The sequence below is a fragment of the Chelonoidis abingdonii genome, chromosome 4 (genome assembly GCF_003597395.2).
Source record: "Chelonoidis abingdonii isolate Lonesome George chromosome 4, CheloAbing_2.0, whole genome shotgun sequence".
NCBI classification, from domain to species: Eukaryota; Metazoa; Chordata; order Testudines; family Testudinidae; genus Chelonoidis; species Chelonoidis abingdonii.
In genome coordinates this window covers 34,720,443-34,733,118 of record NC_133772.1, presented here as the reverse complement: position 1 = coordinate 34,733,118, position 12,676 = coordinate 34,720,443, and the positions used below count along the sequence as shown (strand labels likewise).

At 46.5% G+C, this 12,676-nt stretch overlaps 1 protein-coding gene across 1 annotated transcript; it reads left to right on the top strand.

Moving 5' to 3' along the window:
- The first annotated feature begins 3,626 nt into the window (after positions 1 to 3,626).
- Positions 3,627 to 9,741, top strand: LOC116822730 (dispanin subfamily A member 2b-like). Its single transcript, XM_032776799.2, has 2 exons — positions 3,627 to 3,917; positions 9,035 to 9,741. Exons 1-2 carry the CDS (start codon positions 3,699 to 3,701, stop codon positions 9,242 to 9,244), a joined length of 429 nt encoding a protein of 142 aa, XP_032632690.1. The 5' UTR covers positions 3,627 to 3,698; the 3' UTR covers positions 9,245 to 9,741.
- Positions 9,742 to 12,676: the final 2,935 nt, after the last annotated feature.

Here is a 12,676-nt window from a genome sequence, read left to right as displayed (position 1 = left end):
ACTTCAGAAAAGCAGACTTAGACTCCATTAGGCAACTGATGGGCAGGATCCCCTGGGAGGCTAATATGAGGGGGAAAGGAGTCCAGGAGAGCTGGCTGTATTTTAAAAGGTATATGTATATTTGCTATCCCGATGTGCAGAAAGAATAGCAAATATGGCAGAAGACCAGCTTGGTTTAATGGTGAAATCTTCGGTGAGCTTAAAGCCAAAAAAGAAGCTTACAAGAAGTAGAAATTTGGACAGATGACTAGGGAAGAGTATAAAAATATTGCTAGAGCATGCAGGGGTATAATTGGGAAGGCCAAGGCACAGTTGGAGTTGCAGCTAGCAAGGGATGTGAAGGGTAACAAGAAGGGTTTCTGGAGGTATGTTAGCAACAAGAAGAAGGTCAGGGAAAGTGTGGGCCCTTACTGAATGGGGGAGGCAACACAGTGACCGCTGTGGAAAAAGCTGAAGTACTCAATGCTTTTTTTGCTTCGGTCCTTGCAGACAAGGTCAGCTCCCAGATTGCTGCACTGGGCAACACAGTATGGGAAGGAGGTTAGCAGCCCTCAGTGGTGAAAGAACAGGTTAAGGACTATTTAGAAAAGCTGGACATGCACAAGTCCATGGGTCCAGATCTAATGCATCCGAGGGTGCTGAGGAAGTTGTCTGATGTGATTGCAGAGCCATTAGCCATTATCTTTGAACATTCTTGGCGATTGGGGAAGGTCCTGCATGATTGGAAAAAGGCAAAAATAGTGCCTATTCTTTAAAAAGGGAAGACAGAGAACCTGGGGAACTACAGACTGGTCAGCCTCACTTCAGTACTCAGCAAAATCATGGATCTGGTCCTCAAGGAATCCATTTTGAAGCATATGGAGGAGAGGGAGGTGATCAGGAACAGTCAACATGGATTCACCAAGTGCAAGTCATGCTGACCAACCTGATTGCCTTCTATGATGATAACTAGCTCTGTGGATTTGGGGAAAACAATGGATGTGATATATCTTGACTTTAGCAAAGCTTTTGATACAGTCTCCCACAATATTCTTGCCAGCAATTTAAAGTGGTAGGGATTGGATGAATGGACTAAAAGGTGGATAGAAAGCTGGCTAGGTAGTCAGGCTCAACGGGTAGTGATCCACAGCTCAGTGTCTAGTTGGTAGCTGGAATCAAGCAGTGTGCCCCAGGAGTCAGTCATGCGGCTGGTTTTGTTCAACATCTTTATTAAAGACCTGGATGATGGGATGACTTGCACCCTCAGCAAGTTCGCAGATGACACTAAGCTGGGGGGAGAGGTAGATATGTTGGAGGGTAGCGATAGGGTCCAGAGTGACCTAGACAAATTGGAGGATTGGGATAAAAAGAAATCTGATGAGGTTCCACACAGACAAGTGCAGAGTCTTGCACTTAGGAAGGAAGAATCCCATGCTCCGCTGCAGACTGTAGAGTGATTGGGTAAGCAGTTCTGCAGAAAAGGACCTGGGGATTACAGTGGATGAGAAGCTGGATATGAGTCAGCAGTGTGCCCTTGTTACCAAGAAGGCTAATGGCATATTGGGCTCCATTAGTAGGAACATTGCCAGCAGATCTAGGGAAATGATTATTCCCCTCTATTCGGCACTGGTGAGGCCACACTTGAAGTATTGTGTCCAGTTTTGGTCCCCCCCCCCCCACTACAGAAGGGATGTGGACAAATTGGAGAGTCCAGTGGAGGGCTACAAAAATGACTGGAGGGCTGGGGCACATGACTTATGAGGAGAGGCTGAGGGAACTGGGCTTATTTAGTCTGCAGAAGAGAAGAGTGAGAGGGGATTTGATAGCAGCCTTCAATTACCTAAAGTGGGGTTCCAAAGAAGATGGAGCTCGGCTGTTCTCAGTGGTGGCAGATGACAGAACAAGAAGCAATGGTTTAAAGTTGTAGTGGGGGAGGTCTAGGCTGGATATTAGGAAACACTATTTCACTAGGAGGGTGGTGAAGCATTGGAATGGGTTACCTAGGGAGGTGGTGGAATCTCCAGCTGTCATAAATATAAAGGGAAGGGTAACAACCTTCCTGTATACAGTACTATAAAATCTCTTCTGGCCAGAGGCACAAAATCCTTTTACCTGTAAAGGGTTAAGAAACTCAGGTAACCTAACCGGCACATGATCAAAAGGATCAATAAGAAGACAAGATACTTTCATCGTTTTAAGATCCAAGGGTTTGGATCTGTGTTCACCTGTACCAATTTTTGAGGATATTATTCTCAAGCCTGCCCAGGAAAGGGGGTGTAGGGGCTTGGAGGATTATTCTCAAGCCTGCCCAGGAAAAGGGGTGTAGGGGCTTGGGGGGATATTTGGGGAAGGTAGGCTCCAAGTGGCCACCCCTAATTGTTTGTTTAAATCACTTGGTGGTGGCAGCATTACTTAATCCAAGAAATAGGGGAGTTTTTAACCTAAGATGGTAGAAATAAGATTAGGGGGTCTTCATGCGGGTCCCCATATCTGTACCCTAAAGTTCAGAGTGGGGAGGGAACCCTGACACCATCCTTAGAGGTTTTGAAGGCCCGGCTTGACAAAGCCCTGGCTGGGATTATTTAGTTGGTGTTGGTCCTGCTTTGAGCAGGGGGTTGGACTAGAGGACCTCCTGAGGTCCCTTCCAACCCTAATATTCAATGATTCTATGTGTTCACTTGTGTGACTTTCTTTAAAGCATCATCAGCAAACACATATTTCTTGAATGGTTCTTATTCACAAACTGCTGCCTGTTGCCATTACAGGAATGGTATGGTACATTTCAAATCAATGACCGGCTACACTCAGAAAGTCCTCAAGACTTCTGGAATATGCTGCTCAAACAGTTTTACTTTTGTTTCTGCTGCCTGTCCAGCCCCTCTCACATTTATCTCCAGACTTCTCCTTGTTCAGATCTATTCCACCCCCAAAAATCTTCTATTCATTGAACTTTCTGAAACTTTGCACTTTTAGAGAGAGGTAAGGGATTCACTCTGTGTACACAAATTTGCACCAGGACAACAGGGTTGAGGTCTGTTATTTCTCACCTCTCTATATTGTTTATTTTAAAACATTTTTGCTGTTAACAAGCATGTTACCTCTGCAGATGCAAATCCACAGTTTGAGACCTGCAAAACTAAGCATCTCTGATGGTATCTGACTGAGCACTGAGTCTCATTTGGGTAGATAGAAACATTAACCTAAATAATCTATACAGAAGCCCCTGGATCCCCATAAGATTGGGTCCCTAATCCATGAACACATAGGAAACTTTTTTAAAACATTAACTGAATACATTTGTCTCATACCATAGAATTATAAGCTAGAATCTCTGCTCCATGAGGCCATATCTTTGAGCTAGAAGGTATCTTAATTAACAAATTAACAAAATCTCATTTAAATCACAAAAAATCCAATTTAAAGTCTCTCACTAAAAATCCGATTTTATGGATTGTTTTAACCAAATCACTGATTTGTATCCATCCTGCCCTCCCCCACCTTGTACCCTAGAGTTCCCCATACCGCTTGCTCATGCTTCTCCGGAACCTGTAAGTTTCGATTCCCAATTGTCACCCCCCACCCCCGGGCCCTGCCCCTGCCCCTGCCCCCGCTCAGTCATTTCGTGGCCGAGCTCCGCCCCCCGGGCCCCGCCCCGCGTGGCATATCTGGAGCCCCCCCGGTGGGGATCGCGCAGAGCTGTTCGGGGGCAGCGCCGCGCCATGGACTCCAGCGTGAGCATCGACCTGCAGCCCCGCGACGGCGGCAAGGTGGGGCCGGACGCCTCGGCTCCCCTGTACTCCACCTACCCCTACACCGGCCCCGCGCAGGGCTTCCCAGTGCAGCCGCCGCCCCGCGACTTCGTGCTCTGGTCCCTCTTCAACACCTTCTTCTGCAACGTCTGCTGCCTCGGCTTCATGGCTCTGGTCTTCTCCTTCAAGGTGAGCCCGGCCGGGGGACGGGGAGCGGGACCGGCTCCGGGGCAGGCACCAGGGCTTGGGACACTGCCCGCGAGTGACAGGTGCCCGGCCCAAGGAGGGGGTGAAAGTGACCCCAGTTAACCTGCTGCGGGAGTTGTGACAGCAGGGCTTGCGGGGCAGACTGGCAGGACAGGACAGCTGGGCGCCCTTTTCCGCAGGCACTTCTGGGGAAGGCTGCTCTTCCCTCTCTGAAATCATGGATGGAGCGGCCAAAGGAGACTTGGACCAGAGAAATATGTCACATGCATCCCCCCGCACCCCCACCCAAAAACTTATGATTGCCGTGCCTAGTAGCAGTGTTAAAAGTAACCCTTTATCAGCTGTGTGTCTGCAGAAAGCCTCGCAGCAGTTTGCCAAGTTGTCTGATCCAAGGTTCCGAGTCCCTGAACTGGACTCCCTTTCATGTAATCCGCTGGGAATATAGTTTCACTCCTTTCCATTATTTGGTTTTAAAATGCCCTTTTTTTGAATTATTATTGGCACTTGGTCATTTCCGTCTGGTAACATTGTGCAGAAGGATGTCACTGTGCTATTTAACTTGTATTTTTAATAGCAAATCAGCTTTGAAAATATGAACGGTTGCTAGTAGCTTCAGCAATCACATTGCGCAGCACTTCTAGTGGAACATTTCCTATTTCTTTTGAAATCTTACAGTCTTTAATGCTGATTTGTTTTTATAACGCAAATTCATTCTGGAGTCCTATAACTTCAAGGCGGGTTGCTGGGATTGGTGTAAAAACGTCTTCAGTTTCCTTTGATCCTCCAATGGGGATTGCCTTTGTCAACTGTTGTTTTATCATTATCCAGCACCCTAGTACTTGGAAAACGGGTCACCACTACCAGCCAGATTTTCTTAAAGACTGAAAACACTCACATGCATCTGAAAATCCCACTAGTTGCTGCAATATTTTTAAAATTCAGGCTCTAAGGGCGCTGTGTTACTGTGCAGAAAAATCCTTCTCCAAGGCAAACGTCTACTGTAACTTGTCTAAACCTAGAACCTCAGGATAAGTTGACAGTCAAGAATGCAAAAATCATGAGTTATGCACCTAAACTTGATTAAATTTAAAAAAAAGAATATGTTTTGGGTCTTTTAATGTGTTTTTCTGTTGGGGCCGTCCTTAGGATTTATGGGGCCCTACACGGTATTATTAAACTGGTGCCCCTATGCCTGACGGCAGCCCAGGCTCACTGTGTGAGAGTGTGTGTGTGTGGATCAGCAAAGGGTACCGAGCCACCCGGCTCTTCTCGCAGTGTCAGAGTCACAGTTCCCTGCAGAGACCCCCCTACCCTCTCCCTCATGCAGAATGCACCAGCCCCTTCGCATTCGGCACCATGAATACGGCCCCTGCCCAAACAGACTACAGCACGTGCGGTCTCGCTTTTACCTGCTGTCATGGGTGGTGGGTGAAGCTGCGCTTAGAGAGGCTGGGATACTAGCTCACCTCTTCTGCCTGTGGCCCCACACTCCACCCTTGCTCCGCCCCTGGCTATGTCCACCCTTTGCCCAGGCCCCGCCCTCTCCTACTGTCTCCCTCCTCTCTTCCGTCCCCCTCCCTGCTCACCTGCTTCCAGCCAAATCCCTGAACCCAAATGAAGCAAATGACATTTTAAAAAAACTAAAGAAAATGGAGCATGTTTTCTGCTGCATGCCAGATGGTGATGACTGGACATGCAGAAGGTACCTGATTAAAAGCACTAGATTTGGGAATAAAAAATGTCAGTCACAGGTTTTTTGATTATTCCTTGAAGTTTGTCAGAGATTTATTTGCAAGAACTTTGTAGCAGGGGCAAGTCAGCTGTCTTGCTGGCTACAACACTAAATATTATGGAATACATGATGCAGCTCTTCTGATTAAGAAAATGTAAAAACAGTATTTCTAAGGTGATTTTATACTTTAAATGTACTCTTAAACCTTCATAAAGTAATCATTCCAGATTACTACATATTTAAGTCACTGAAACTCATTATTTTAAATTAATCAGTCACAGAGGTTCAGTGTGTTGATAGCAATGTTCGTTGCTTTTAGAAAAAGAACACTAATTTACTGTGTGTGATCTCCATAACAATAGACATGGTTATTAAATTTCATCAACTTTAAAAAATGTTTCCAAAGATTTTAGGCATAACAAAGGATTTTATATCTTACTAAGGTACTGATTTTGCTGGAGCGTTCTCTTAAAACTAGTTCATCAGATAGTCAGAAGTAAAGAGAGGGAAACTCATTTGTCCAGCTATCTGGAAGGAAAGGGATGTTGTCCCTTTAAGGGCTCTCTTCAGCAGGGAAGTGAAGGGAGAAAGGGATGGACAGGAGGACTTGCGAAGCAAGTTTTTGGTACTATAGAAATTTAAAATGTGTATTTTAGATAAGGGTGGTCTTTTGAAGGATTTATTTAAAAAAACTGTATGTCTGAAGATCCAAACACTTAAGGCTAAAGATGAATACTCTGGGCATCTAAAAATCTGCGCTAGGATTTTTTTAGAGATGAGATTTTATAATCTTCAGCAACACACTAATGAAATATTTTTAGAGCAAATTTTAAACTAAGGTCCTGTACACTAAGGGCTTGTCTACAGTTTAGGGTGCTGCAACTTTCTGGCTCAGGCCTGTGAGGAAAACACCCCCTACAGCGCTGAAACTTGCTGTGCTCAAAGTGCCAGTGTAGACCGTGCACCAGCGCTGGAAGCTGCGCCCCTCGTGGAGGTGGAAAGCCACGTTAAAGCAGTGTTGCCAGCATAGACCAGCCCTAACGGTGTTCTGAGTAAAAGGCGAATGATTTATACGAATTGAAGAGAAAGCAGATATTATAGTGATGCACACCTCTTTTTGTCAGTAAAGTCAGAAACTGGCAGTATACACTTGGGGGTTGGCAAATACCTGTTAAATGGCTCTGTTACCCCTTGAATGGCTTTTTAACAGTTTCAGTGTTGTGCTAATAGGTCTAGGAGGCTGGAGGCTTTTCACTTTTAAGTTACTAGGGGCTTGTCTACACTAAGCAGCTTTTAGTCTTGTAGCTAAAAGTCAGCGTGCCTAAACGCCCGTTGTCTGCACTTTTGATGACAAAATGTTTCCAGCCCGGTGAATGGCAATAGCTTTGTTGGAAGGACAGCACTCCTGCTCCACTTGTGTCAGCAAAACTTTTTTCTTTCACGGGGGTGGGGTGGGGAGTACCTGTGAAAGACCAAAGTTTTGAAGTTTTGTCAACAACTTCGCAGTGTAGACAAGCCCTAGATCCCCCTAGAGGAAGACTCACCAGGCTGCAGCAGCTAGGTGTGGGAGCCTACAGAAGGGTCAGAACAGGGATAGGAAGAGCAGGAGGGTGGACATTAAGACCCAAGAGTGCCCCAAATTTTCAGGTGCCCTACGCAGCCGGATGCTTTCTGTTGCAGGCTAACCTTGCTTTCAGCTGCCACTTAGGCTGCCCTAGCTTAATAGTAAGCTGTTGCCTTTCCCAAGGAATCCTAATACCTAAAATGGTTGTACTTTGCTATAGCATCCAGTACCATTTTGGACTTCTGGTAAAGTGATTTTTTTTCCCTCCCCACCTCCCACCCTTTGTCATCTCAAATGTGTTAAAAAATCCTTATTTCTGTAAGTAACCCCCCTGTCCTGCAAAGCCTGAAGCACACACTTTGCACATCTGTTACTTCGTTTGTTGCATACTTAAATGTTGACTTTTCAACTGAATTGTTTATACTTCTAATTACTTATTTTAATTTCAATCCACCTTTTAGGCATGCTGCATATTTTGTTCTGCTGCACTTTGGGGAGGTATCTAAACGTCTGCAACTCCCTGTTTGCGTAGGTGTCATGGGAAAACCAGTTAAAGCATTTTAAACTAAAGGAATTAAGAGGCCTTTTTCTCCCCTCAATTTCCCTTAGTTGCTTCCTTTTACTAATAAGGGCGTGTCTACACGGTGTGATGCTAAAAGTGTGACATTAGTGCACACAAGTTACACTGCCAAAGACTCGTGTATGGATGTTCCCATTAAGAAGCACAGTTGGCCTTAGTTTTGACAGCAGTAGTCAGCTGAACCATAGAAGATTGCAGGAGTCCTTTCTCTCCTAACCCCCCCCCCCCACACACACACACACCGCAAGACAATTAGTCATAATGTCTTTCACTAGTCTTGAATGTTTTTAAAGTCTTGTATAGCCCAAATGTAAATTTACATTTATTTTATTTGAAGTCCAAAGAGGAGGCGGGAAGCAGTGGAGTACTCCTCTTAACTGGTAGGACCTGTGCATGCAGAGGGTGTTGGCCTGGTCACACAGTGATGCTTTCTATAGCAATGTATATAAAGTGGTGGCATTCATGTCCCATTAGAACTGACCAGTTGAGCTACATTTTTGGTGCTTTAAACTGTAAAGGTTCTTCTTTATTCTCAGACTCTACCTGCTCACTACCCACATATAATATACCTTACCTTCTACTAAGTATGCACTCCTAGGAAGATTTAATTTTACAAACACCACACTGTCTCTTACACATTTCTTACACTATGAATCCAGGGTTGCGGTATTCTGAAATCAGAGTGTCCACACAGGGAGCTATTCCACTATAGCTATAATGCTTTAAAGTCACACGCTACCTTATTCTGGAATCGTGTCCCAATGGATAAATCCCCAATAATGGAAAGAATGCAGTTCTGAGAGCCTGGGAAGTAGTCTATGTCAACCACAAGTTGTTGGTTAAATGCAGGGATTGTTGGGTGAAATTCTCCGTGCTGCAGGAAGCTGGACTATATTCTTATAATGGTCCCATCTGTGAATTTACTGGTAGCCTGTTTTGCCTGGCAGCGCTGGTGCTCTGCTGGTTCTCCTGGGCAGCGCAATTAACATGTCACTGGACTTCTGTGTCTGAATTCTGCCCTCCTGGACAACTGTGCATGTCCAGGCGCTCCATGGAATAAATTAAACAGCAGCACTGGCTAGTTGGAGCCGGATATTGAGAGTTGAGAGAGACCTTCCACCAAAGTCTTGAGAGCCACAGGTGATCAGCCACCCGGAGAAGCAGGCCTTGGTGCCCCAAACATTTCACTTTTTACCCTTATTACTTCCCCTTCCTCCCCACAGGCCAGAGATCGTAAAGTTCTGGGTGATTCCAATGGAGCAGAAAGCTATGGCAAGACTGCCAAGTGCCTGAACATCACGGTCCTGGTACTGAGCCTCTTGGCAGTGGTTCTGATCATCATCCTCATGGCAACAGGAGCTGTGGCTCTCTCACATGCAGTTCAACAGGGGAACCAAAACAGGATCAACTACGGCTTTAACTACGGCAACTAAACCACCCCTCCGGATTCTCCCCAGCTGGATGATTTCTCCCCAAGCTTCCCTTACTCAGCTCTGCTTGCCTTTGTTCTGCTGTTTGAATTGTCAATGGCAGCGCTCTCCTGATGTAACTGAAACCCAGCAATTCTCTTTGCTATGTGGAGATTTACACTCCACCGCCCACCCCCCTTTTCAGCCACCACCCTTCTGCTGAGACTGGCCGGCGGATCCTCCTTCCAAAGTGCCACCAGCCAAGTCCTACCTTAACAGGATGGAGGGGTCACTATAGAGATGGGGGAGGGGGAGTTTCTAACATTGCTCTGTTTCCTCCACCCCAAAAGCAGAATGTCTGGCTTTCAAAGCCTCTGAGGTCCTGCAGTTGTTAGAGAAGGTCCGCGTTGTTCTTGTGATTATTTAGAATTTTCTCTTTAGAGAATTATTTTTGTAGAGCTCTTCTTGGCAGAAGTGTGCAGAGACTATTTTCAAATAAAAGTTTTTTTTCCTCTTCTAAATGGTTTATTCTTTATTCTTTTCAAAAGAGGCAGTTGAGTTCCTTCAGGACCTGACAGATCCTGGTCCCCAAACTCTCCATCCCAGGGTCAACAATCCATTTTTAATCTGGTAGCACCTGGCTCTTGGGAACACCACTGCTCCTATTAATGCTGATCTTGGGAGCAGCATGGATGTGGGGAACATGGAAGAGGAGACCAACAGAGTCCTGCAGAGGACTTAGTGCATAAGCCCTGCTTGGTGCCAGCCCCACAGCTTTCCTCCTGGAGACCTTAAACTCCAGAGGAGCAAGAAAACTATCTAGTTTTCTCATAGGGGCCCCATATCTGTCAGATCCCATGAGACAGAGAGCCAAACACCAGAGGTAGAGCCCCACTGACACACAGGAACATACAGACCTTAGAAGTCTGTGTGCGCCTGCAGAAAATCCTGAGGTCCCCAAGAGAAATTTTACATAGGGGATTGTGGGAGGCTTTTTTTTTCCTTTCCCAGGGGAGCCAAAGGACAGCACTTTTGCCTCATGAAAGAGGGATCCTCACCATGCCAGTTGGAGAAGCTGGGAGTTTGCTTTAGGTGAGTATAACTACTGGAGACAGGGGGTATGTCTATACTATGGGATTATTCCGATTTTACAGAAACCGGTTTTTTAAAACAGATTGTATAAAGTCAAGTGGACGGGGCCACACTAAGCACATTAATTTGGCGGTGTGCATCCATGTACCGAGGCTAGTGTTGATTTCCGGAGCATTGCACTGTGGGTAGCTATCCCATAGCTATCCTATAGTTCCCGCAGTTTCCCCCACCCCTTGAAATTCTGGGTTGAGAAGATCCCAGTTGGACCTGATGGGGCAAAAAACATTGTCCCGGTGTGTTTCGGGTACAGCCTCACCCCTCCCTCCTTGAAAGCAGCAGACAACCTTTTCTTGCTTTTTCCTGGTGTGAACTGTGCAAACAACATAGCACAGCAAGCATGGACCTGCTCAGCTCAAGGCAGCAATCTAGACGTTGTAAACACCTCGCCGCATTATCGTGCAGTCTGTGCTGAACCGGGACCTGCAAAACCAGGTGAGGAGGAGGCGGCTACCTAGGCAGGTGGCGGACGAGAGTTGATGAGGACATGGACATAGAATTCTCTCAAACACAGGCCCCTGCGCGTTGAGATTCCGCTGATGGTAATGGGGCAGGTTCTAGCCATTGAACGCCGATTTTGGGCCCGGAAACAAGCACAGACGGTGGGACTGCATAGTCTGCAGGTTTGGGATGACTCCCAGTGGCTGCAAAACTTTTGCATGCGTAAGGCACTTTCCATGGAACTTTTTACTTGCTTCCCCTGCCCTGAAATGCCAGAATATTAAGATGAGAGCAGCCCTCACAGTTGAGAAGTGAGTGACAATAGCCCTCTGGAAGCTTGTCAACGCCAGACAACTAGTGTGGTAGGTCAGGAACCAATTTGGAGTGGGTAAATCTACTGGGGGCTGCTGTGATGCAATTAGCCAAAGCAATCACTAAGCTGCTGCTACGAAAGGTAGTGACTCTGAGAAATGTGCAGGACATATTGGATGGCTTTGCTGCAATGGAATTCCCTAACTGTGGTGGGGTGATAGAGTGGAACCATATCCCTATCTTGGCACCAGGGCACCCCAGTACATAAACCGCAAGGGGTACTTTTCAATGGTGCTGCAAGCACTGGTGGATCACAAGGACATTTCACCACATCCACATGGGATGGCCGAACAGTCATGACGCTGCATCTTCAGGATACTTCTCTGTTTAAAACAACTGCAGCAAAGGAGTTACTTGCCAGACCAGAAAATAACAGTTGGGAAGTTGAAATGCCTGTAGTTATCCTGGGGACCAGCCTACTCCTTGATGCCATGGCTCATGAAGCCATACGCAGGCAGCCTGGACAGTAGTCAGGAGTTGTTCAACTACAGGCTGAGCAAGTGCAGAATGGTGGTAGAATGTGCATTTGGCCGTTTAATGGCGTGCTGGTGCACATTACTGACTCGCTCAGACCTCAGCAAACCAATGTCCCCTTTGTGAAGCACACAGCAAGCAGCAATAACAATCTCTGTGAGAGTAAGGGGAGACCTTTATGGCGGGTGGGAGGCTGAGGCAAATCACCTGGCGACTGATTGCGCACAGCCAGACACCAGGGCGATTAGAAGAGCACACCAGGAAGCGGTGCATATCAGAGAAGCTTTGAAAACGAGTTTCATCACGGGCCAGGGTATGTGTGACTTGTTTGTTCTCCTTGATGAACACCCCCCTTGATTGACTCATTCCCTGTAAGCAACCCACTTCCCCCTTCGATTACAGTTGCTTAAGGAATAAAGTCACTATCATTTAAAAATCATGTATTCTTATTAATTCGTTATAAAAAGAGGGAGAGAACTGACAGGTAGCCCGGGTGGGTTTGGGAGGAGGATAGGAGGGAAGGAAAAGGCCACTAAAAAAATTTCAAAATAATGACAGCCTTTTGGTTGGCTGTCCACGGGGTGGAGTGGGCGGTGCACGAGCTCCCCCCATGCGGTTCTTACACATCTGGATGAGGAGATATGGAACATGTGAGGGTGGTTAACAGGAGCTGCAGCGGCACTCTGTGATCCTGCTGCTGTTCCTGAAGCTCCACCAGATGCCAGAGCATTCAGTTTGATCTTGCAGCAGCCCCATCATTGCATCATGCCTCCTCTGATCTTCCTGCCGCCACCTCTCATCCCGAGCATCCCTCCTTTCCTCATGTTCACTGGCATCTTTCCTGTAATTTGATACCACGTCCTTCCACTCATTCAGATGAGCTGCTTCATTGTGGGTCACTTCCATGATTTCCAAGAACATTTTGTCTTACATCTTCTTTTTCTGCCGCCTTATCTGAGATAGCCTTCGGATGGAGTAGGAGGCTTGAAAAATTTGCAGCTGCAGGAGGGAGGGGAAAAA

What these genes read in the sequence shown, in the direction of transcription:
- LOC116822730 (XM_032776799.2), top strand. Translation starts at nt 3,699, where the DNA reads ATGGACTCCAGCGTGAGCATCGACCTGCAGCCCCGCGACGGCGGCAAG. An exon ending in CTCTGGTCTTCTCCTTCAAG is followed by an intron (nt 3,918 to 9,034) that starts GTGAGCCCGGCC and finishes TCCTCCCCACAG; the next exon opens with GCCAGAGATCGTAAAGTTCT.